This window comes from Populus alba, chromosome 11 (genome assembly GCF_005239225.2).
Source record: "Populus alba chromosome 11, ASM523922v2, whole genome shotgun sequence".
NCBI lineage: Eukaryota > Viridiplantae > Streptophyta > Magnoliopsida > Malpighiales > Salicaceae > Populus > Populus alba.
In genome coordinates, this window is record NC_133294.1 from 21491108 (window position 1) to 21514318 (window position 23211).

At 33.5% G+C, this 23211-nt stretch overlaps 2 protein-coding genes across 3 annotated transcripts; both read right to left on the reverse strand.

Annotated features, from left to right (window-relative positions):
- Positions 1-3609: 3609 nt before the first annotated feature.
- On the reverse strand, positions 3610-11372 carry LOC118040755 (uncharacterized). The gene is made up of 10 exons (XM_035047778.2): positions 11049-11372; positions 10870-10948; positions 10620-10714; positions 10394-10498; positions 10217-10296; positions 6024-6114; positions 5838-5945; positions 5540-5626; positions 4182-4250; positions 3610-4061 (listed from the first exon to the last, which is right to left on the reverse strand). The coding sequence occupies exons 1-10, from the start codon at positions 11298-11300 to the stop codon at positions 3933-3935; spliced, it is 1095 nt and encodes a 364-aa protein (XP_034903669.1). The 5' UTR covers positions 11301-11372; the 3' UTR covers positions 3610-3932.
- A 6961-nt stretch (positions 11373-18333) lies between these two features.
- Positions 18334-22518, reverse strand: LOC118040750 (probable methyltransferase PMT18). 2 transcript variants are annotated; one of them, XM_035047771.2, is made up of 6 exons: positions 21957-22518; positions 20367-21066; positions 19998-20208; positions 19523-19820; positions 18947-19414; positions 18334-18850 (listed from the first exon to the last, which is right to left on the reverse strand). In XM_035047771.2, the coding sequence occupies exons 2-6, from the start codon at positions 21036-21038 to the stop codon at positions 18622-18624; spliced, it is 1878 nt and encodes a 625-aa protein (XP_034903662.1). In that variant the 5' UTR covers positions 21039-21066; positions 21957-22518; the 3' UTR covers positions 18334-18621. The 2 variants fall into 2 exon arrangements, with proteins under 2 accessions (XP_034903662.1, XP_034903661.1); XM_035047770.2 differs by having other exon boundaries at positions 20367-21056; positions 21957-22517.
- Positions 22519-23211: the final 693 nt, after the last annotated feature.

Genomic DNA, 23211 nt, shown 5'->3' on the forward strand with positions numbered 1-23211 from the left:
GCATGGCATGTTCTCCCCACCCATGTGCTTTGCTATTTTTCCCCTCCCATGATCACCAAATTCCACCCCACTTGCTCCTTTCCTTTATAATTATTTCTTTCTTTTAATAACATATTTATGCTCTTTTTCTCTCATTGATTGCTCTCTTTATAAGTACTGATATATAAATTGTTCTTGGAATCTCACCTGACAGATTAAGCTTCTAGTTTGAGAAGGTTTTTTGATATGGTAACATAACTGTATTGACTAAGTGATCACGAGTTTAAGTATTATCATCCCATTATAATTAATAAAAAAAATTAAACACAAAGTATTGTAGGTATGTGCAAATATCAAGCTCAAATAACTTTCACTTGAGAGGGTGTATCAGAGAATAATATAAAATTATTTTTGAAAACTCACAAAACAAATTAACAGCTTAAGCTATTTCGTTTAATTGGTTTTTAAAATAAACTTTGTTAATTATGATATATATGAGTAATTTACTCCATTGAAAACTATTTAAAACTTGAATCTATCAGTAAAGTTAAATGTTTAGGACTATTTTCTTAGATAATATTTGATTATTATTTTAAAAAAACAATGAAAACTAACTAGATATGTTCTCTTATATCTCCTCTCTTTTTTTAATTAGCTCAGATACAAAGAGAGGTTGACTCCATATATATTCCCGGTATAGAATATTGTGAATAACTAAAATAATTATATAAAAAATATAAAGACACCAGAAATTGAAGTATCCATTGATGATGCTCATAATGAATACAGTATGCATGTATTAATATAGTATTCGGTGATTAGTTTAGTGTTGGCAGATGCACAAATCAACTTTTTATATACATGGGTTCTGCACATGGGGAAGAGTAGCTAGCTAGCCTGGTTGGTGTTGCTGCTGGCACTTGGTAGGATTTGTGCATACATAATTAAAGCACAGCCCAGCCTGGACTATACTTTAAAATATATGTAGGCATTATCAACCATTTTATTATTTTAGAGAAAAGAGAAGAAGGGAGGTGGGAGATGGATGAAATAAAGATTAATGGAGGGAACATGCATTAACCTTGCCCCTCTCCCCATCTACTCTCTCCTACTTTGGTTTGCTTGGAGTAGAGAAATACTTTTCTTATTTTTTTTGTCTATAATAGCCGACTTAGTTTGTGTTTGATAATGCTATGTAAATATTTATGCAAAATATGTTTTTATATTGAGAATATAGTAAAATGATATTTTTTTTTCTATATCCATATGAGAATCACAATAAGCTCAAGGACAGAACAAACATTACATCAATTTATTGTTGGATTAAATTAAAGGGCTTCCTTAAAACTCAAGTTATTTATAATAATAATAATGGGGCAAATGAAGCCGTAAAGTTGTAGTGGCAACAAAGCAGCCGTAATGCTCTATGAACTAAAAGTGATCACATACAAAGTACTTTGCGGTGCTCATAATGGAGCTGTGTAGACATGAGAGGAACAAATAATGAGGGGCTGCAGCCTGCAGGTGCCAGGACCCTACATTTAGAAGGACCGCCCTTAAAGCTGCTGTTGATTTTTCACCTTTTCCACTGTCGTAAGGTCGATGACTGTTGAGAAAATCAGTTCATTAATTGATTATAATGAGTGGAAATGGAAGTTTGCAGGCGTCGAACCACATGCACTCGTGTCCACTGCAATTTCTCTTTGCATTTCTAATATTGTCCCTTCAAAAATGAATTGAATCCATTAAGATCATATCTTCGGTAAATGTTCATCTCAGTTTGCACCTTCTATTTCACTCTTTTTAGTTATAAGGTTTTTCGAGCTTGACAGTTAACTCGATAATATATTTACTTAGAACATGATTTAGGTTGGGTTGAATACATGCAAAAAATACTCATAAAATTAAATTGACTTAAATTAACCCCCTGGAATATGAACATTAATTTAGGATCGATCAAACCAGATGAATTATTATACCTGTGCTTTTAAAACACCCATAATAAGCTGAAATGAGATCAATCTCAACAGAGTTTAAGCAATTGAAATTAATTTATTTCACATGGGTATTATTTAAATAAAACTGAATAAAAAAACTAAAAAACCAATTAAATTAAGAAGACAAAAAAAAAATAACTGAAAAAAATAAACCATAAGAAAACCGATTAAAAGAATAAAAAAATCAATTTTGTTCGGTTTTGATTTCAAAAGGGTAAAACTAAATGAACCGAACCAAACCATACTAATTAAAACCTAACTAAACCGAGCTAAAAATAGACAGGGATATAACTTTCTTTTCTTCCAACCCTAATCAGACCTAGCCGTCGCGCCCCAGCCATCAAGATTGAAGACTCTCGCTTCATCTTTCTTACTCTCCTAGTCTCTGTCTTCCAATCTCTTTGAAAAATTGGTCCCGCTACTCCTTCTCGACAAGTAAGGTAGGGGTGCTGTTTAGTTCAAGTGATCAAGCGCTGCTCTTTGTTGATTATTCATGGATCTGGAGCTATATTCTATTGTTGATTTAGCTGCCTTCTTCCACAACCTTAGTAGAGAGTATATCTTGTGAGTGCATTTACGCATCATTTTCCTGGCAAATGTCGAGGAGGCCATCGAGTCCAGTAGCCATTGATCTGCCCACACTAGTTTAGTATTTTACAATTTGCCTAGGATAATTGTTAGTTGCTTTAAGAGAGTAGCAAGGGCAGGCCCACCCGAAGAAGGGCAAACCGAGAGCATATTTTCCATCTTGAGATGGTGATTCAGTCCAGCAGCGGTGATGGTGAAAGCAACAGAGATAATAATGTTTTTTTTTTTTTTGGTTTTTGCTTGTCTTAAAGTTCAGATTGAATCTAGTGAAGGGAAAGATTATTGCGAGCGCAAGATTAGATCTTTGAGTTCTTTCGTTTTTTTTTTCCGGGTTTTTCAACAATATAAACCGAATGTCTTTCGTCCCGAAGGGCATTGCCCCATTCCTTTGCATTGGTTACAGACAGGCCTTGCTTTCACCACAGGCCTGTCTGTTCCCAGAATGATCGCAAACAAATGAATCTGCCATTGTTAGCTTCAAGCAGTGTCACATCACTTGTTTGTTTCCAGTAACAACAATTATTATCTGGGTAATACTTGGGAATTAAGGGCTTGCCTGGACTTGAAAAGAAGAAATTTCCATGGTTTATCGATCATTCCACGCATCTTTGTCAAAGTGGCAAATAGGTTGCTTTTTCAAGCATGTTGAGCAAAACCCTAATCAGATTTCTCAATCCTTACCCAGGAACAACATCATTTCGACCCACACAAAGTCCGAGCCATCACTCAGATTTTCTGACCGCCTCTTTCCATTCTGAGGATAGCAATTCATATCTCAATGACGGTGGTAATGAGTAGACCTGCACGTGCAAAGAAAGAACATTTTGTACTCTCGCATGGCATCTACTTTTATCAATGTCAGACCAATCATTTAATGATTCTTATCAACGCATTTTACCATTTGCCAGAGACACATCAGTATTCAGCACGCGAAACTTGAAAAAATGCAAAAATAAATAAATCTCTCACCTTGTTTTCCAAGCAAAGTGGATTTTCTATGATGACTTCGTCAGCAAAACTAACTGATAAAGGGCCACACTTGCACTTTCATAATGGGAGATTGAAACTCGGATCTCCACCTCAAATTAAAGCCAAATAAAAGAATACAGGGTACATAGGACAAATAAGTAACTCGGGGTATTATTGCTGACCATTTGCATCCATCTCTATGAGTGATCAAGTTCACTTCATAGCCAGGCTACACGGTTAGGATGAGAGCTATGAACACATAATTGGCAAAGGGTAATATCGAAATGAAAACCTTAAGAATAAATTTCCATTGCCTCAGCTTCAACACCGATGAAAGAACGTTCCAAAATTGAGATTCTGTAGAGAATGGAAGGAGTGATCCCAATGGTTACAAGTGCCTCAATCCAATTCCTGCTTGCTCTTACTTTTCATTTTAGCCTTAAACCTTGACTTTGCCATTAGTGTCTGTACTGTGTTTAAGAAGTTCCCAACCGCCATGAAGACCAGAAGGATACCGCAGAAAATAACCTGCCAGAAACAGATTCTGTCACTAGATTGTATTCTGCAAATTTGTACGGGGTACAGTTGCAAATTGATAGATTGCAAAAGCTATCTTAAAATGGAGCAAAGAAAGTTATGAAAGCTTACCTGCCATTCAGAGGTGACTCCTTTGAATGCAGTCCTCAGCAGCTGTAGTCCAACATATGCCTCAAAACCCTGAAACAAGTCCAGAAGCACACACGGCTAATCAGGTCAAATCTCAATTCCAGAAGCACATACGATTTAATCATTGAACTCAGGCCATCATGCTTATTTCAACAATTCAAATGTGAAAATTACTAGTAGTAGACCACACTAATTGCACAATCATTTGATGAAACCTAATGCTTCGTCAATTTCTTTCAAACACATGAAACAGGAGGATGCCTGTTGATGCTTTGTTAAACGGGCACAAAGCCTGCCAACCCAAATGAGCCACCCATGACCAAACTAGAATTTCCAGCCCGTTTTGAATCCTCAGAATTTGAAATAAATGAAATCAATAAAACACCATATACCCAATTATAGCGTTCAGAAAGCCCTAAACAACTGAAATGAAATCTACTTGTTAAAACCAGTAATTTCGGTACAATTGCAAACAATTGCACCCTTTAGCGCATCCGATGGGGTGCAATTTGCTTCAGAATTGACCGTATCCCCAAAACACCCTTTTTTTAGGGCAGTTATGCATTATTTCCTCATGATATTTTTGGAAGGTTCAGATTAAGTTATTTTGAAGGCTAGGATTTCTTTTGAAAAGGGTTTGCTTAACCATTTAAGGGATGCTATCGATATAAGGGATTATTATTAGTCATTTTTGAGATTGTATAAGAAAGAGTTCCTTCTTTTTCCTGGCCATGCAGCACATAGGACCAGCCATAGCCTTGGTTGTGTTTGATCTCTTTCACTCTCTTTACTCGCATCAATAAATAAAAGGGATCAATAACGTCGGAAGAAGATGTTTGAGGACGAGGGAGAGTTGGGTGAATGATGTAGTTGGAGTAACTCAATTCAAATGAATACCAGATTTTGAAACATATTCCAAACTAAAAATTCAACTAGAGAATCAATTCAATTCAATCTACTTCAAGAATTAAAATCAATTCTAGTCTAGTATTGGTTCCAAACAAGCTGTTCATTATATTCCTTAGCCTACTTCATTCAAGTAGCATGTCTTCACATCAAATTTAGTTTCACAACAAAAGAACAAGAGTTTCTTAACCCACCAGTGTAATTTAGTGAAAACAATGGCCTTGGTCAACCAGACTGCTGAACACATTCATGGTTAGTGATATGATATAAAATTGCTATCAGATTAATACATTGCTTCATTTACCATACAAAGTGTATGCAAAATCAGCGGTGGCAAAAAACTCTTGATGAGTAACGCTTATGATTAGTGGTCAGATGCAAAGAGCAGGCCCCATCTGTATACTAGAACAACAGGTGAGAGGTAGCATAAATACCTGCAGAATGAAGAGAATAGGACACAACAGCCACAATTGCCCATCCACCCCAGCTGTTTCTCCCCAGACAACATCCATTCGCTTAGCCTAAAATAAAAATTAGCAAAACGATTGAAACTATAATGCACTAATTAAAATGCATCTGAAGTAGAGACAATTCCTATCCTGTACATTAGACCTGTAATAAACAAGAATCACTAAACCACACACTTCACAGGACTAAAGACAAAAACAGACTGCCAAAAGTAAAGCACCCAGCGATTCTTTGCAGGGCATAAAAGTGATTTTAGAAGGATACCTTTCCCAACGCAATACGAGTATAGAGTCTCTGGCGCTGATATCTATTTTGCAAAAGCATTGCTACTCCTTGCATCATAGCCCATTGCAAGAACAGTTGAACCCCTCTCTGCACAGGATTTAAGGAATGGTTAACAAATAAAAATAGAAAATGCATTTAGAATCTATTGGGGAAAAAAAAAGCAACCTGCTTCTGAGCACAATTTGGTTGTCCTTTGATATCCCAAGTGAGACTAACAAGGGCCATAATCATCGCACAATAGTGATGGTATATCCACCTGCAAAGGCATATTATCTACTTCATTGAGATATTCTTGAGCCAGTTCAGGGGGCAATACTATCTAATGAAACTGGCATTCCATGCATATATGAACATCATATTTATGTGAATGCTCTAAGAGGAGAACAAGCCTAATGACGTGGGGAAACTTCTTCAAAATTCTTGGCTCAATATTCTTGGCATAATAATGTTTATTGAATTGTTTCATTAATGATTAAGATTTTTAATGTTTCAAGGAGTTTAAGATGAGTCCAAAACGCAGATTGGTAAAACAAGCATGAATTTTAATCTAACCATTGGATCAAGCTAAAATTTTGACATGAGATTTTGAGGCAAAAAATTTTGAGGGCTTTGTTTTCTATTAGGTTAAAATTTCATGCTGATCGAAGATTGGGATGACAAGGCTCAAAAGTTACTATGCAGAATTGTTTTTATTTACCTTGTTGTATTTGGATTCTTTTTCCTTAATTAGATTACGACATTCAATTTAATTAGTATTTTACTATTTAGAAATCATAATGCTAGATGGATTCTACTAGTTAGGTCAAGTTTTAATTAGAAAACCTTAACTATAAAGGATTTTTGGTCTAAGTTTGTATAAATAGGGATGTCTAGTTTATTTTTAAAGAGGATTCAGACTTACAGACTTCTAATAAAATACTAGAGTTTTCTCTAAATTTCTCTATAGCTTAGGTATGTAACCTTAGGACCTGAGAACCCTAACTAATATCTATGTTATATGATGCGTCAATGGATAGAGACAGTAGCAACCCACCCCGCGATGCAAGGGTGGTGGCCCTCCCTGACTTTGTACAGGCTCAGGAACATAAACTAGAACGTTAGGGACAAAGGTTTGATCATTTAGAGCAAACCATAGCAAATCTAGTTTGGCTAATGGGAGACACAAACAAGGCTCTTAAAGAGAGGAAGTTGTCTTGAGGTAATACCTCAATGCAAGCCAAATCCCATACCTATTCGTGAATTTGAAGAGATTCCTTTCTATGATGCCCCTCCTCTCCGGGGTTAGGTCGAAAAAGAATAAAATAGCAAGGAAGAAAATTACGGGAAAGGTGTCATCTCTTCAAAGTAGACAAAACATCACAACAATGATAACACCACCGCTGCAAATACTACTCTACTTGTATATGTTTCATCTACTAATGGTGAAAAAGAAAACAAGAAAGCTCCTAAATTAGTATCTTGTAGGGATTCTAAAAATCTTGCAAAACAAGAACATGGTGTGCAAGGTAATTTCTGAAAATTCTTCTAAAGATATCATGAAAGGTTATATTGAAGTTTCTTTAGATACTAAGATTGAAGTATTGGAAGTCATTGATGATGATGAAGTTAAGTTTAAAGTAAAAGAATGTGAGAAGAAACTACAAGTGGACTTCATAGGAATGAAAAGTAAAAATATTAAATATGGATTTTTCTTTGGCATGCATATCATAAATTAAAATTTGAAGTTCATAGATCAAAAACATGTTATTTCGTGAATATGTTGACAACAATGTTATATTCAAAGTATTTGTTCCCTTGGAGTGGAAGAGTTCAATTCTTGATAGATAACTAGAGGGTGAGTTTTTCGGAAGTAGAGAGGACTGTCGTAAAGGAAATATCTTCAATATTCTTGGGATAACAATGTTTATCACATTATTTCATTGATGATTAAGTTTTTGTGTTTTGATGAGTTTAATAAGAGTTTAGGATGCAATTTGATAAAAAATATATATAATTTTTAATCCGACCATTGGATCGGGCTAAAATTTTGATAGAAGATTTTGAAGGTCTTGTTTCCTATTTGTTATAATTTCATGTGTAAGATTGTTTTAATTTACCTTGTTGTATTTGGATTCTTTTTCCCATTTAGACTAAGATTTTCAATTTAATTAATATTTTACTATTTAGTAATCCTAATGTTAGATAGATTATATTAGTTAGGTAAGTTTTAATTAGGAATCCTTTCCTACAAAGGATTCTAGGTCTAGGACTGGTATAAATAGAGATACCTAGTTTATTTTCAGAAAGATTCAAACTATTCAGACTTTTAATAAAATGCTAGAGATACAGTTTAGGTATATAACCTTAGGGCTTGAGAACACTAGCTTCTATTCATGCTATACAATGCGTCACCTAATGTGAAAGCAAAACAATTAAGTAGAAATAGCTCAAAGGAATGGAAAACCGAAGCTACATAGATCACAAAGCTGAAAATATGAAGAGCTTATAACTCTTTAAGTTGTAGCCCACTTGAGATTCTCTTGCCTACTATTATATGGTTTAGAAACCCAATGAACTAGAATATTATAAGGTTTCCGACATTCATTTCCTTGTTATATATTAGTCAGTGATGAAAGAAGACATGGAAACTCAAAATCAAGTTTTTCAACCACATATAAGAGAGATGGTGTCAAAAGAAGAAACAGGCTTTACATTAACAGGACAGAAAGTTTGTAAATGATTAGTTTCTATAACCGAACACAACTGAGCTACTGCTCCAAAAATGTTATATTCAGTTTTTAGCAGATGAATGCAAATTTAAGATTTCACCTATTTCTTGAGGTGAAAGGCCCTTTCAACCCTTTTTAGGTTTCTTCTCTTGATCCATTGTTTGAAAATGTCTGCAACTTAAATGTCATGACCTCAAAACATGCAGGGGAAACTAGAAAAATTAGGTAAATACCTAAAGATTATGCTTCTTCCAGAGGACATGAACCTAGATAAAAGCTACCAAAATATTTAATTATAGGCCAACAATAGGCCTAGAGGAACAACCTCTTATGTCAATAGTCTTTCTGCTAGGAAGAGTGATTATTTTATGCGTCGGTCATCATACACTACCAATCTAACATTCAAAGACATGAAGCCACCATGAAACGCCTACTTCACAAGCTTTATGTTTCAGATTTTTTGTTTCTAATGCTCAAAAGCTACTTCACAAAATGACAGAAGTGCAGCAAGTTGTTCCAAAAACAACAGAAAATATTAGTTCCTTGGACTGCTACAGACATCTAAAACTATCAACTGCATACAGAGTGCCCAGCAACCAGGATCAAGTACTACGTGCCATGAACCATTATGCTTTGGTACTCAAATCCCTAAGCAAAAATCAGTATATTTTATAGCTAAAATATCCTTTCCACCGTGATAGTGCTGAGAGCACCATATGATTTTATCCTTTAAGTTATTGCTGTGATCCAGAAAGAAAAAGGTATGATAATTCCATGGCTGGAAGAATGTGGTACATTGACAAAAAAGCTTGCTTAGGATTGAAGTTGCAAGAAAATAGGTAGACTTATTAGCTGTATCAAATGAGAATAGCAGATTCTTTTAAAATCATGGCATTTGTGCAACTCAAAAATGTGGAAAGCATGATCGGAAGATTGATAATGACAAATGGTGAGCCAAACAATTATCAGAAGTTAAGATTGCAGATTTAATGACACCACATGGCCATAAATAAAAAAGCAGGAAGATCATGAAAATAAATACTCTTCATTAGCCAGGTCGAGGTAAATTCATCAGCGGGCTTCTTGGTTGCAAACAAAAAGTACACATGTTTGATCAATTTATATGTCTTCAAGTCAAAGAAAGGAAGTTAATTTCTTTGTTATTTCCTTTTCTTTTTTTTTTTTTGGACCTTTGATTGACTCCAGCACAGTAAACTTGGAAATCCTCCTAATCAAGGTCCAACTACAATTTTAAGGAAACAACTCCTTCACGTGGCACAATGCAATGAACCTGCTGCTACAATATTTTGAACCAAGCCAGAATGCTCAAAAAAAAATTCTTCCGCTAAATTCTAATTACTTTAGACAGCAATTTCATAATTCCGCATCATACAGGATATCCAAACCTACCCAAGATAAATTACAGCCACGGGACATCTCTGAAAATTTCACACCCCTTTATTTATGTCTCAAATCAAAAGAAATGAGTTCAGTTAACATAGTCATGGCGCTAATTATCTGAATAATCTCTTGATTTCAATGCATCTCATCCAAATTTATTCCAAATCATTATCATATGCATGAAAAACGCTATAAAGGCCGAAGCTCAGGCAACATGTTAAAAACCAGAAAAGCCAGGATTGCAAATACCATGGACGAATATCACTTCCATTGGCTCTCAATATGTTTTCTCTCAAAGCCAATCCAGTGTAGAGAAACAATAGCCAGGCCTACCAAAGCACAGCCCAAAAATGTAAAAACTTGATCTTGAATGAAATAAGCCAAAAACATCAAAATCCCTCGATTACTGAAATAACCAGCAATTACCTGATACAATTGAACCGGAAACGTAGGCAAGCACCCATTCCAAACCCAAGATCTTAAACACAGTAAAATCGATGGGAAAAGAAGAAACAAAAGCGCAGTCCTATCCTGCTCCCAAAGAAAAACAGCACTGTAAATTATACATAGCTTTCACAATCACTTTCAATGTCAACCTTTTCAATAAATTCCAGAAAACAATAAAGGAAATTTAAGAAAAAATAAAGCATACCCTGTAGCTGTTATACTCCTCTTTAACCTTCAACTGCACATCTTTGCGAGACGCCCGCACATTAATCGGTCCCAAAAACATTTTTAGAAAACGCCCTGCATGCATGCATACATCAAAAACATATCTCATTAACATTTCCATGGATTATTCTCGCCTGAGCAGAGTTCTGATACGATCTAGTGCATTATTTATTCATTAACCATTAAGCAAATTTTAAATCCATAAAAATGAAATCAAAATAAGAAGAGACCTTGAGGCTTTGAAGGAAGAAAAGCGGAAGCATCTCCATCAGTTATAATACATCTTGCTTTCTGTAAATCTTCTTCAAGCTAAAAAGAAAACAACATAAAATCAACCAATCAATCAGGAAAGCAAAGGAGATCCAATTTACACTCAAAAGCAGAGCAAATATTCAATCTAATTAATTGCCTTGGAAACTAATTTAGGAGCGAGGCGATTGTTGCGGTTAAGGAGAGAACGGCAACGGCGAACAGAAGATTCGAGAGAGAGAGCTTTCTTTCGAAGAGATTGTTCATCATGTGAAGATTTAGCAATTAAAGAAGCTGCGGTTTCTTGCAACTCCTTCGCTTGTTCCACCACTCGAGCTACCTCTTCCTCCACAGTATCTTCCGCCGCCGGACTATTATTATTGTTGTTGTTGTTATTCGCCGCCGCAGCCATTAAACGATGTGGCGCTGGCGCTGGCGCTGCTGCTGCTTCAATTTATTTTGGTTTTTAATAAGGTAATGTGATATGTGATGTCACTGTCTTTTTGGAAAGATAAATATTATTTTTTTCAGTGTTTCTCTAGATGTACAATTTTATGCATCTGGAGTCTACATCAAGTTTTGGAATTTATGTATTTATTTATTTTGGTTTTGTATCCTCTGTACAAGTGGACGCATGACAACAAAATAGAAGTAGTTAAAAATATTTTTTATTTAAAAGTTTATTAAAAAAGTTAGAATTTTTTTATTTTTGAAGTTATAATATTAAAATCATCATAAAATACTAAAAAAATTAATTTGATATTTTTTAAATTGCATGTATATTTTAAACACAATCAAATATATTTTTAAATAAAAAATAAATAAATAATAACATGTCACCTTACTCTAAAAGGTTTCAAGTTAAATCAAATAGAAATTGACTCATTTGATTATAAGTCAACACAAAATCTAATCCCATTCAAAATCTTTTAAAAATAAATTAAATTAATATTTTTTTTTTTTTTTCTAAAAAATCTTCAACGAACACTATTTTGGTTTTATTGGAATTAGCTCACTTAATGCATAACTTGAGGATGAGTTGAGCTTAATTATCTAATATATTTAAAAGAATTGGAATGCCAACTCATCTTTTTTTTATGTCTATATGGATAGTGAAAGAGATAGTTTATTTTTAATATTAAAAAAAATATCATTTTTAAATTATTTTTTAAAGTTAAATTATATTTTTATTGATCGTATAAATTATTTGTAAACTTCTCAAATTAATTGGATTATGGCAAGGTAAATTTTAAACCTAGATTAGATAAAGGTAGATTTTAAAGCTAGATTAGATAATGAATTAGGTTGAGCGATTTCAATATTAATACTTTGGATTGAGATTAATAATAATATCAATAGTTCTCAATCATCTAAATATAATTTTTTTACATTTAAAAAGTTATTGATTCAAGTGGCAATGTAGCTTCATAAACTTTGTTCTGGATATTTAATCTGCACTTCTTTGTGGGTTAGATTTTTTTTCAACAAAAAATCTTATATAGGCATTAGAAAAATATTGATATACCGAAATTATATAATATGCGTTATTTTTAAAATTTAAAGACAAAAGTGTATTTTTCATGAAACTTATGGTACATCACCCGTGTTTGGTGCCTTTTTAATTTCAGTCCCTGTCTTTACAATTCAACCCTTGACTAAGAAATTCAAATGAATTAGCCTTTAATTAGAATTAAATTGCCTAAAAATAAAACTTTAAGGATCAAAATAATTCATTGAAAAATGCACAGTGTTGTCCAAAACAGTAATCAGCCTGTGCCTTTTCCTTTAATCTAATAAAGGAAGTGAGTTGCACTTTTATATATAAATTGTAACCGGTAATGTCATGAATACTCGCAGTAGTTGATATCCATGAACTCAGTTGATGCATCATGCATGCATTTGTAAATGTCATAGAGCTTACTAGAATATTGTCCCGCACTCCGCGGAAAAATATCATTTTAAAAAAAATATAAAAAAATATTTTAAGTATCCCAAGCCAAGCCAGGCAACCATACCAGACTCATATATCTTGGGTCTGAAAATCATATTAAATTAATAGTCTCAGGATTTGGGTCCAACAATCAACCAAGATATGTTTATACATTCATAAAATCAATAATTAACAGCAATCCAATTATAATATATCATCAACATGCGTTGCATCATATAAAAGATGATACAACTATGCATTTAGTTACACAATAAATAACCAAATTTGATCACTAGAAAACGTCTCATACACGGAATTAATAGCGAGGACACCACCCACTTGTTAAGCGTGTTGAACATAAACTAGCAGTTTTTTGATTAAAAATAAAAAATACAACATGAAAACACTAAAATAACCCTATAATCATCTTAATTATATAATATATTTATATAATTTTACTGTCACAGTCCACATTATGTTTAAAATTACAGTGAAATCCGATGATATTTAGTTTTCTTTATAATAATTAGGTTGTACTGAAGGATAATCTATAGGGTACAGATGAGAGTCATGGCCTCTACGAGAGTTTAATATGGTTATTCAAATTTAATAATTATTTCATATAAATCTTATTTTTTAATATAAAATAACCTTTGTTTTTAGAAATAAAAAATATATTTTAGTTCAAAATCTATAGCTATTATATAATTGTTTTTGTATATGAATGATTTTTATATCCAAATATGTTTTTAGGCTTTTTTTAATTTTAAATTCCTAGCTTCCGTCCTTTGGTTGTGTACGTGATCAATGTATGAAGTATTTGTGTGATTAGATATTCAAGGGTGTTCCTTAGCGTTTATTCAATTTTTTAATCTAACAATTCAAAAAAAAAAAGGAAAAAAAAAAGATAACAACTCACATGCATTGCTTTTTACCAGTAAAAAACATTTAATTTATGCATGTTGTGTAAGAGAGAATGTAGGCTTCAAAGAAGATTGTCCATGACATTTTTATTTTTTTTTATTTTCTCGCAACTTTTGTAATAAATTTAGTATAAGGGAAAAAAAATTAAATTTAAAATCAAAATTAAAATATAAAATAAATGTTATGCCTAATTGAATGATAAAATTATAAAAAAAAATTTAGTAAAAAATTAAAAAGAATGAAGACTGAAATTGACATAAAAAATAAAAATAATATTGTAATTAAAAAGTGAAATTGAAAAGAATAACAATAAGCACTAAATTAGAAAAATATAATACTATCGATTTGAATTAAATGATGAAATTGAAAACCATTAGAACTTTTACAAAAAGGCCAAGGATAAAAATTAGAAATCCAAAGAACGAAAACCATATTGGAGAATATAGTATTTTGTAAATTGAAATTGAATGATGAAATTGAAAACAAATAAAACTTATACATATAAGTTAAGAACAAAAGTAAAAAATTAAAAGAATAAGGATAAAAGTTGAAATGTTAACAAATAAAAGGTCCATACTATAATTTTGAGGGGAGGAGAGAAAGAAAAAGAGAGAAAAAAAGATCAACTAGCGCCAAACTAAATTATCAAATGAGACATGTGTTGCACTAAAAGGTAGAGGACACAGAAGAGCTTTCAATAGCAAACACGATGAAAGGGCATTTTTTAACGCTGGGAGATGTTGCCTAAAAAGCATGAGTGCCTCCCACATACTCTTAGGTGCAGTACACTGATCCCACCTTTTGTTTTTTAATTATTTAGCCAATTATAGAATTTCCATGAGTTGACTTTGTAGTTACACAAAAACATTGCAAAAAGTAACAAAAAAATACTCCTTGACCCCAGGCTTAAAAATCTTTATTTTAACGATATTTTTATAATCTCATCATGTATTTTAACTATTTTTTATTTTTATATCTGTGCAAATATAAAAGTGTCCTTTAGCTTCAATTATAATAGCCTAAAAATTTATGTAAATATAAAAATACCCCTTGACTTAAGGTTTAAGAAATTTCTACTTCCAATAATATTTAAGTTATTTTTTTATGTAATGAAGATAAGAAAAACACACCTTTTTTTTTTTTTTGCAATAACAAATAGGCAATGTGAAAAGACATCAATGTCTTTGGAAGCATGTTTTAAGTTTTTGGATAGAATGGTAAAAATATAATTGCATTATTTTAGTGAACAATAATAATGAGTCTAAAGCTATAATATTTTTTCAAGAAGTTTTATTTTTAATAAAAATTATATTATTTATAAACTAAGATGATAAAAAGATATATAGAAAAAATTTCATGAAATACATATATTATATAAAAAAAAACATTGTATTTAAATTTCATATCATTTTTTTTAAAAGTTGTATTTAAGAATGTGATAGTAATTTTTTTAAAAATAATTGAGACTATAAAATATATTAAAATAATATATTTTTTATTAATAAATCAAAATAATCTAAAAATAAATAAATTTTAAATCAATTATTTAAAAATAATAATAATCAACTCAATCAGAATACCAAACTGGGTCCATTATGTGTGAGAGGATGAAGTTGGTGCACCTATATCTCGTGAGTAGGTGGCAGACAACCTTTAAGAGAATCTAACTTAAATTCATGGCCTCCATTTTTAAAGAATAAATAAGCCCCCCAAGATATTTTGAGCTAGTTTTCCATTATCGTGACAATAAATTAATGAGTGCAACTCAGAGGAAGGCAGCCAGTCTTTGAAGCTTCAGTAAAACTGCCAAGCATTTATAAACCAACCAGATTGGTCTCCATCCATGTTAGGCCGGGTTTGAGAAAAAATGATTTGGCATGCTAGCATTTTTTTTTTAAAAAAAATAATAATAAAAAATAAACACCGTAAATCAAGACTCATCTAATATTAAAGAATAATTTATTTTTTAAAAAGTATATTTTAAATATATATATAAAAAAAATCTTGAGTCAACTCGGGTTAAATCCTCGAAGTCCATAACTCACGACAAGAGATCAAGATAAACTTATAAAGAAAAATATAAAAAAATTAGCAAAGTCAATCTACAATCAACTAAATATTAAAGGATGAAATTAAAAAAATAATAATTTAAAAAAAGACCTAAAAACCACCGAAGATAACTCGGACTAATCTTTAAACCTGTTATCCAAGACATGAGGTTAGGATTAGCCCATGGAAGGAAAATCCAAAAAAAAAAACAGAAAGATAAATTCTAATTAATTAAATATTGAAGATAAAATAAAAAAAAATTAAAAAAAATCCAAAACAAAATAAATAACAATCAAAAGATTGAAATACCGAATATGACTTAAAATATAATTAAACCAAATGCAGAAGGATGAAAATGAAAACAAAATTCAATTAAGAAAATGATCCAAAACAATACAAATAGTAATCAAAATAAGAATAACCAAATTTTATATAAAAATTAAATGAAACAAAATGTTAAGGGAAGAAATTGAAAAAAAAATTAATTAAAAAAATAATAATAAAATAAAATAAACAGCAATCAAAATAATAAAAATCAAATTTTATACAAAAACAAAATGACATGATATCTTTCAATTTTGGTAGACCAACATAGTTTTCAAAGAAATGAGGGAGAAAAAATAAAGTAGAAAAAAAAAATCGTCGTAGTCTCACTGTAACCATGCATTTTACATGTACCCCACCACTAGAAAGGTCTCATCATGTTCTAACAGACGATAGAAAACCATTAGGAAAGGTCACATGCATTGTTACTTCTTCATACAGGCTAACACGTGCTCCGCACAAGCCAACCAAGTTGTCATATCCGTCTTTTCTAGTCTTTGTAGTATTTTCTTTTCAAATTGGATCTTTTAATTTTAGATCAATAAAATTATATTTATTTTGCAATATTAAGCATAAAAAATGCATGTTATAATTTTTCACTGACATTGTAGGATCTCTATATTTAGGCAACTAAAAAAACTATTAAGTCCAATCTCAAAAACTTATAACATAAAGAGATCAAATTAAAAACAAATTAAGGGATAAAAAGGGGATTAAATCTCTTCATTAGGCCATGCAATTCAGTCTCTGATGTTTTTTTTTAAGGGCTCAATAGGTGTCCATTATTTAAATTAAGTCCTCATTGCTTGCTTTAATTTTTTATTTTTTTTTATCAAATGGAGCATCAACCTAGAACTAGTTTTCTTTTTTGATATCACAAGTAGCCAAAACAAAACCAAACAAAATAATTAACCAAGGCAGATCCCAAATTACTATAATGCAAAAGGATCTAATTGGAAAAAAAAATTAATAGAGAAAAAATAGACCCAAAAAAAAAGAAATATTTCTCTAATGAACAATATATCCTTACAATCCAAGGCTTGATGTTTTTTTTTTTTTTAAAAAAAAAAATAATTAGTGTTAATTTTAATAGGACTCTCAAGTTCATGAAGTACCTAATTTAAAATTTAATCACTAAAAGCTAAGCGGTCAAATCATGAGGTACCTTTTTAAGTTTTCTTAAATAACATTCCTTGTGGACTATATTTATTATACTTGATTTAAGATTTAGGTTGTAGGTTGGCCTGTGAAATCTTAAATAACAATAATTCAGTTTTTTTAATTAAAATAATATGGTTTTGAATAAAAAATTTAAAAATATATTTTTAAAATTGACAGGTCACCTAAATTTAGTTGGTTTAACACCCATTTTAATTAACTAAAAAACTTATCCTAAACCACGTTCCGAGCCGATCCGCCTTACATAACCAGATGTAATAGCTATGGGTTGGATAAGATCAAGACACAGTTCATCAATTGCCATTTTCTCTCTGCTTGAGCAAGCTTCCTCTGTGATGCCTGCACTCTATGTGTAGTGGTAGAGTTAATATTTCACTCGCACAATTAGGCTGGAACAGGCTAGAAATAGAATTTGTAGATTTGTTTAGCTTAGTTCTTTTCTTAGTAGGTAAGCTGCATTTCTCAAATTAAGAGAAACAACAAGAAGTTCATCAATCTTGGGTTTTAGTTAAGACTACCAACAGATAAACAGAGAGGAAAATTCAAGCTCAAGAAACAACCTAGCCAGACAAAATCTTGATCTATGAAGCCATGTTTCGTCATCAAATCTGTGATGGCATCACGAGTCCCGAGGTAGGTGGTAGATTCTTAGATGCCATTGCCACGTAGAGTAGAAGAAATCTAGCTAGCTTCAAACCTGGTGGTTGTACACTTGCTACGAGGTTAGGTTTTAGTTGGCCAAATCAAAAGTCTGGTTCCTCAATTTTCTTCACCATGCACAATACAGTCTCCTCACATGCCTCGCCTCTTCCAATTCCTTGTAAAATATGCGTTTTGCTCTCAAGGAAACGCACTCCTTGTTAAAACTTGGATTTTGCTTATGGTTTTTGGTAGGGATTACAATTACAATCGACCATTCGGGTATTCGATATCATCTCATCTCTTATGGATATTGAAGTGCTGACCTATAGTTAAGAAACTTCAATCCATTTTCATCCCTAGTTTTGAATGTTCTTCTGAACCTGCAAAATTATGTGAAGAACTCAAAAAAGAAAATCAATATTTTTTGAAAACCAATCTCTCAGACCTAGTCTAACTTTCACTATGAAGATGACAAGAGATGTGGAGGAAATAAATTTATCTTCATTGATGAAACACATGGCCCAAAAATATGGAGGAAAAGCCTATCCGCTCTCTCATCCACATGGAGAAATATCCTGATAAAAACAATCTGATTCAACATCACGATTCCCAGAAAGAGAGAAGAAAGAAGGAAAGAGCATAAAGAAGGGCACCGAGGAGAGTAAAAAATCGATACTATCGGCTTCTACTGTTGTTTTTGCTTAGCTTTACCAGTCCAGTAAGTTTTGACAGCAACAAGAATTTTCTCTGGATTAAAGGGTCCACTTTCATGGTCCATGATTTGGCTTTTCCATCGCATGCCATTTGTTATAGTCTGAATCTTCACAAGAACCTCTACTGTATCCCTGAATATCACTGTCCCTTCTGGCCTTAGAATTCTATCCATCTCCAGCAGAATGTGGGTTATGTCACACCTTCAAGAGAGAAAAACCAAACACAAATTCAATCACAAGATTGTAACTTACAGGATCATGGTGATCAAAGTTAGTTCTTCAGCATTCAAGTTTTACCTGTCCTGATATATACTGAACACCCCACCAGCATGGATGAGATCATATGTTCTTGGATATGTTGAGACTGCCTCACACCAATCCTGATAAGAGCCAATAAACCCCCGTTCATAGATCACACCAAGCGTGTCTGGATTTGAATTGGCAGGTACCACATTCATAACCCACACTGGATATTTTACCAAGGCCGCGGCAAATCCTCCAAGTTGAGCATTCATGTCCATTATGTTCCGGAATCTGCCTTGGGTGAGAGGACTAATGATATTCTTATAATGTGCCACTCTATCCTTCCACAGATCATTATCCTCCTTGAATTTCTCAGCATTGATTCCTGGAATAGAACCACTGCGAATTCTTGGAGGGACCGCGAATGCGCGTGCTGGCCATTTCTCCACTACACCACCAGCAACTTCATCCAAGCCGCTTACCTCTGGCAATGGAGTTATGCAAGTTTCCATGTCTTTATACCTTTTTTTTTGGCATAAAGCACATGTATGCATAGGTGTTAGATGAAAGGTTTTGGCATATCAAAGATTGGATATGAAATAACATGAAAGATGGGCATTGAGAGAATACCAGGCAGCATCTGGATTGTCTGACTTGCATATATGTGGTGTTTTATAGATCTTCCTGCTTGCAACGCACTTGATGTGGTTAAGGGGCTTTTGCCAGACTGAAAGATCACCCTTTTCAACCACTTTCTTCCAGCACAGGCGCTTGGCTACATCCTCGATAGCATCCTGCTCTTGCTTCAAGTCTTCTGCGGTTCTTTCCCAACCTCTCCAGTATTTCTTCCAGTGAATAGGAGGACCAGATAGAATCCAATAGCCACCAGGCCTTAAAACTCTATCCACTTCAATCAGATACAAACCATCTGTGAAATAAAAGAAAACAACATGCTTGGATCAATGGAAGTTTTGTTGAACCATATTGATATACGAAAATTTTGCAGTCGTAATTGAGCTCCATTTTTATTAAATCATCCTGTTGTGCAGAAGTCCATGCTTTATATGTTGTTCAAACACAAGTGCAAGTTAAATTGAGGGCGTACCATTTTGATGCCATGGTATCAAGCAACGGGAACAATGAGCCATGTCAAAAGCCCTTGCTGGGTAAGGAAGCCTTTGCGAAGCCATGATGCCAATCATAGCAGGAACCCCCCTCTCCAATGCAAACCAGACTTGTGCTTCATGCGTATCCCTCGGTGCAAAAGACATTGCTATAATGTCCCTCTTCAACAGGTATGCACCCCAACTCGCAACCTTAACACCCACAACAAAGACATAAACAATACACATAAGGCTTGGAATGCTGATAATTCTCATGGAATATAACACATGCAGATTAAGATTAAGCTATTTGGATAGGATTCGAAAACAGATGTTGAGTAGAAAACATGATATTTTGGCAATTAACTTACACCACAGCCTGTGTCAATTGCGGTTCTGATGCTTCCATCAGTAAGAGGAATGAGCTCACTAATGTCATCAATATAAGCATCAGCTCCACGGGGGAACATGGTGCCTCCACCGGGGAATCTAAATCGGTCACCCTCAACCTGAATCCAATTCTGCACAGCCTTTTCAATGCTAAGTTCGTTATGGGGAATGTTATCATACCAGGCATAATCACGGCTCTGTGGCCATTTAAAAGGGGTCTTATATTTAGGAGGAGCAGGTATCAAGCAAAGAAGCAATTCATCCTTTGTTGGGCAATGCCTCTCTCTATATTTCATCATGTTCCTATCAAATTTCCTTCCCCTTCGAGGATCTTGGCAAGGAGTGTACTCACTATAGGACATGTCGCATGGTGGAATCTCATTAACTGAATCAGTGTTGTTGATCTGAATCTGATGATGGCTATTAAAGTCCAAGATAGCTGATTCTGATGATGGATTGGAACTAACCCCGGCAAATTTTGAAACATCACAAGCTACTTTAGTGATGGACTGGGCTAGATTTGTGGGGGCTGCGGTATGCTGCCAAGCTCCCAAAACATAGAACAAAACGCAAAGGCCACTGACCCCAAGAATCCAAGTTAGGCGCTTTCTCTTTGCTTCTAGCTGATGCTGCTTTGGTGATCCATTTGCCATTTTTATTTCTACTCAACACTGCAAATATCTCAAACACAAAAGAAACGAGCGGAAACAGATTTAGAGACAGGAAGGTCTAGGTGATGGAATTGTTGAACAAGCATACACGTCATTTTTATAAAGCTGTAAACCTCGTCAAAAAATCAACACTGCACACCAAAAAGCTCCACCTCCACACATGGACTCGTGATTTCATTATTAATTTTGTGAAAAGGAAAAGGTACATGCTGCCAATCTGGCCGAAAATGATGGTCATAATGACACCAGATAGCAACCTATTCATGAACTTGCAGTGATCTGTAGAACCAGTGAAGAGCTAGCACTGACAAAGACATGACAAAATTCAAGGGCAATTTTTGTGATTTACTAAACAGAGGAAACAGAGAAGAGACAGAGCATGGATTGATTACTCTAAATTCCATTAGGGAAAAAAACCTTGAAGATGGAAATTAAGGTTAAAACAAACAAGTAAGCATTAAACATGTTTGAAAAAGAAAATAAAAAATCCCATGTGACAAAAACACAGCAAGATCATTACAACCCGAAAAGCAAACACCAACATGTAACAACATTTCTTCCAAGGAAGTTGCAAGATGGTGTAAGAAAGTCACAGATACAAAGCCTACTTTGTGCTCTTTTTTTACCTCTAGTGGTTAGATAAGCAAAGCTTACCTCTTTCCAACAACATAAATTAGAGTGTAAGAATCAATATTTTCCAACAAGAAATCAACTTTTTACAGCCTTTCTTCTTTCATCTTTCTTTCTTTAACCAACAAAATGCAAACCCACAAAGACAACCTCAACAGATCCACAAGAAACATCTCTGTACATTTTCTTGAACTACTAAGAGAAGGGTTTCTTTTTTCTTTTTTTTTAAAAAAGAACAGGGAGGAAGGAAGGAAGAAGAAAGTACAGTACCTGAAGAAGGAGATTCTCTCTCAGCTTAAGAAACCCTTCACTCAAAAAATAAAAGAATAATCAAACAAGAAGCTAAAAACTCAGCATGGGTATTCTTTAGCTTTTATGTAACTATCCTCTGATTAAATTAGTAGCAATGACGAGAAAATAAATAAGAGGAAAAGGGAAAGAAGGCTAATGAAACTATCTAGCTTAAAAACTGTCAAGAAGGGAACATGAAGACAAAGAGACAGAGAGACAGAGAAAGGGAGTGGTTAAGGTTATAAAAATGTGTAACATGTAAAGGCAACATAGAAAGTCTCCACCATTACAGGAACAAGAAGGTGGGGTGGTGGACTAAGGAGGAGAGAGGGTGTGGTTCACTTGGATTATGTCTTTGTTAATGAGTTACAAAAATGGAGGAAGGCGGTGACTGCTGAGCCTTTATCTTGTGGGATTTTGATTTAGTAAAAAACAATATACAAGGTGGTGGCAGGTTCTGAGCATTCACAGGAGACTGACCAGCCTCTTTTCACTCCCCTTCGTCTAGTTCTTCTCCCTCACTAACTTCCATTCTATTTTTGTTTTTCTACTTGTATTTTTTAAATTATTTAACCTTTTCCCCATATTTTCAGGCTCCTAATCCTGACATCTAATTCAAAAGCCAACTTAGCCTATTACAATTACACTTATTACATTAAAAAAACATGAGCTGATGCTTTCAAGCACATACATTATTATTATTATTATATTATAGATTATAGAAAACTCTAAGATAGTCAACAACTGCACCAGAGAAGGGAGGCCAGATGTGCCCTGTACATGGCCTCGATAATAGCAAGAGTTGGCATGCCTAATTGCCCATAGATAATAAACAATATTCGAGCCCAGAAGTGACTGTGCAGACAGGAAAAGCAGCGAGTGCCGTTGTCAGCTTGTTAAAGATCCACGCAAAATGATTTCATGAATACAATATAATATGGTGAGTGAGTGCATTTTCATGCCCAATTTGAGACACTTTTATGGTTATATTTCACGATTGGATTTGTTTTTTGAAGAAATTCCCCTTCTTTCTACGTTGGAAGGCACCCCAAACCTGTGGGCGTATCTGTTAATACCATAGTTGTTTGTTCACCGGGAAAACTTGGGATTTAAAATATGATTGGGGGGCACTGGAACCTAGTTAAATAATTTTTAGTTACCTGCACTAACATAATTAAAATAACTTAAAACTTTTTTAGGTCACTCTTTAGATTCATTTTTTTAAAATCCAGAT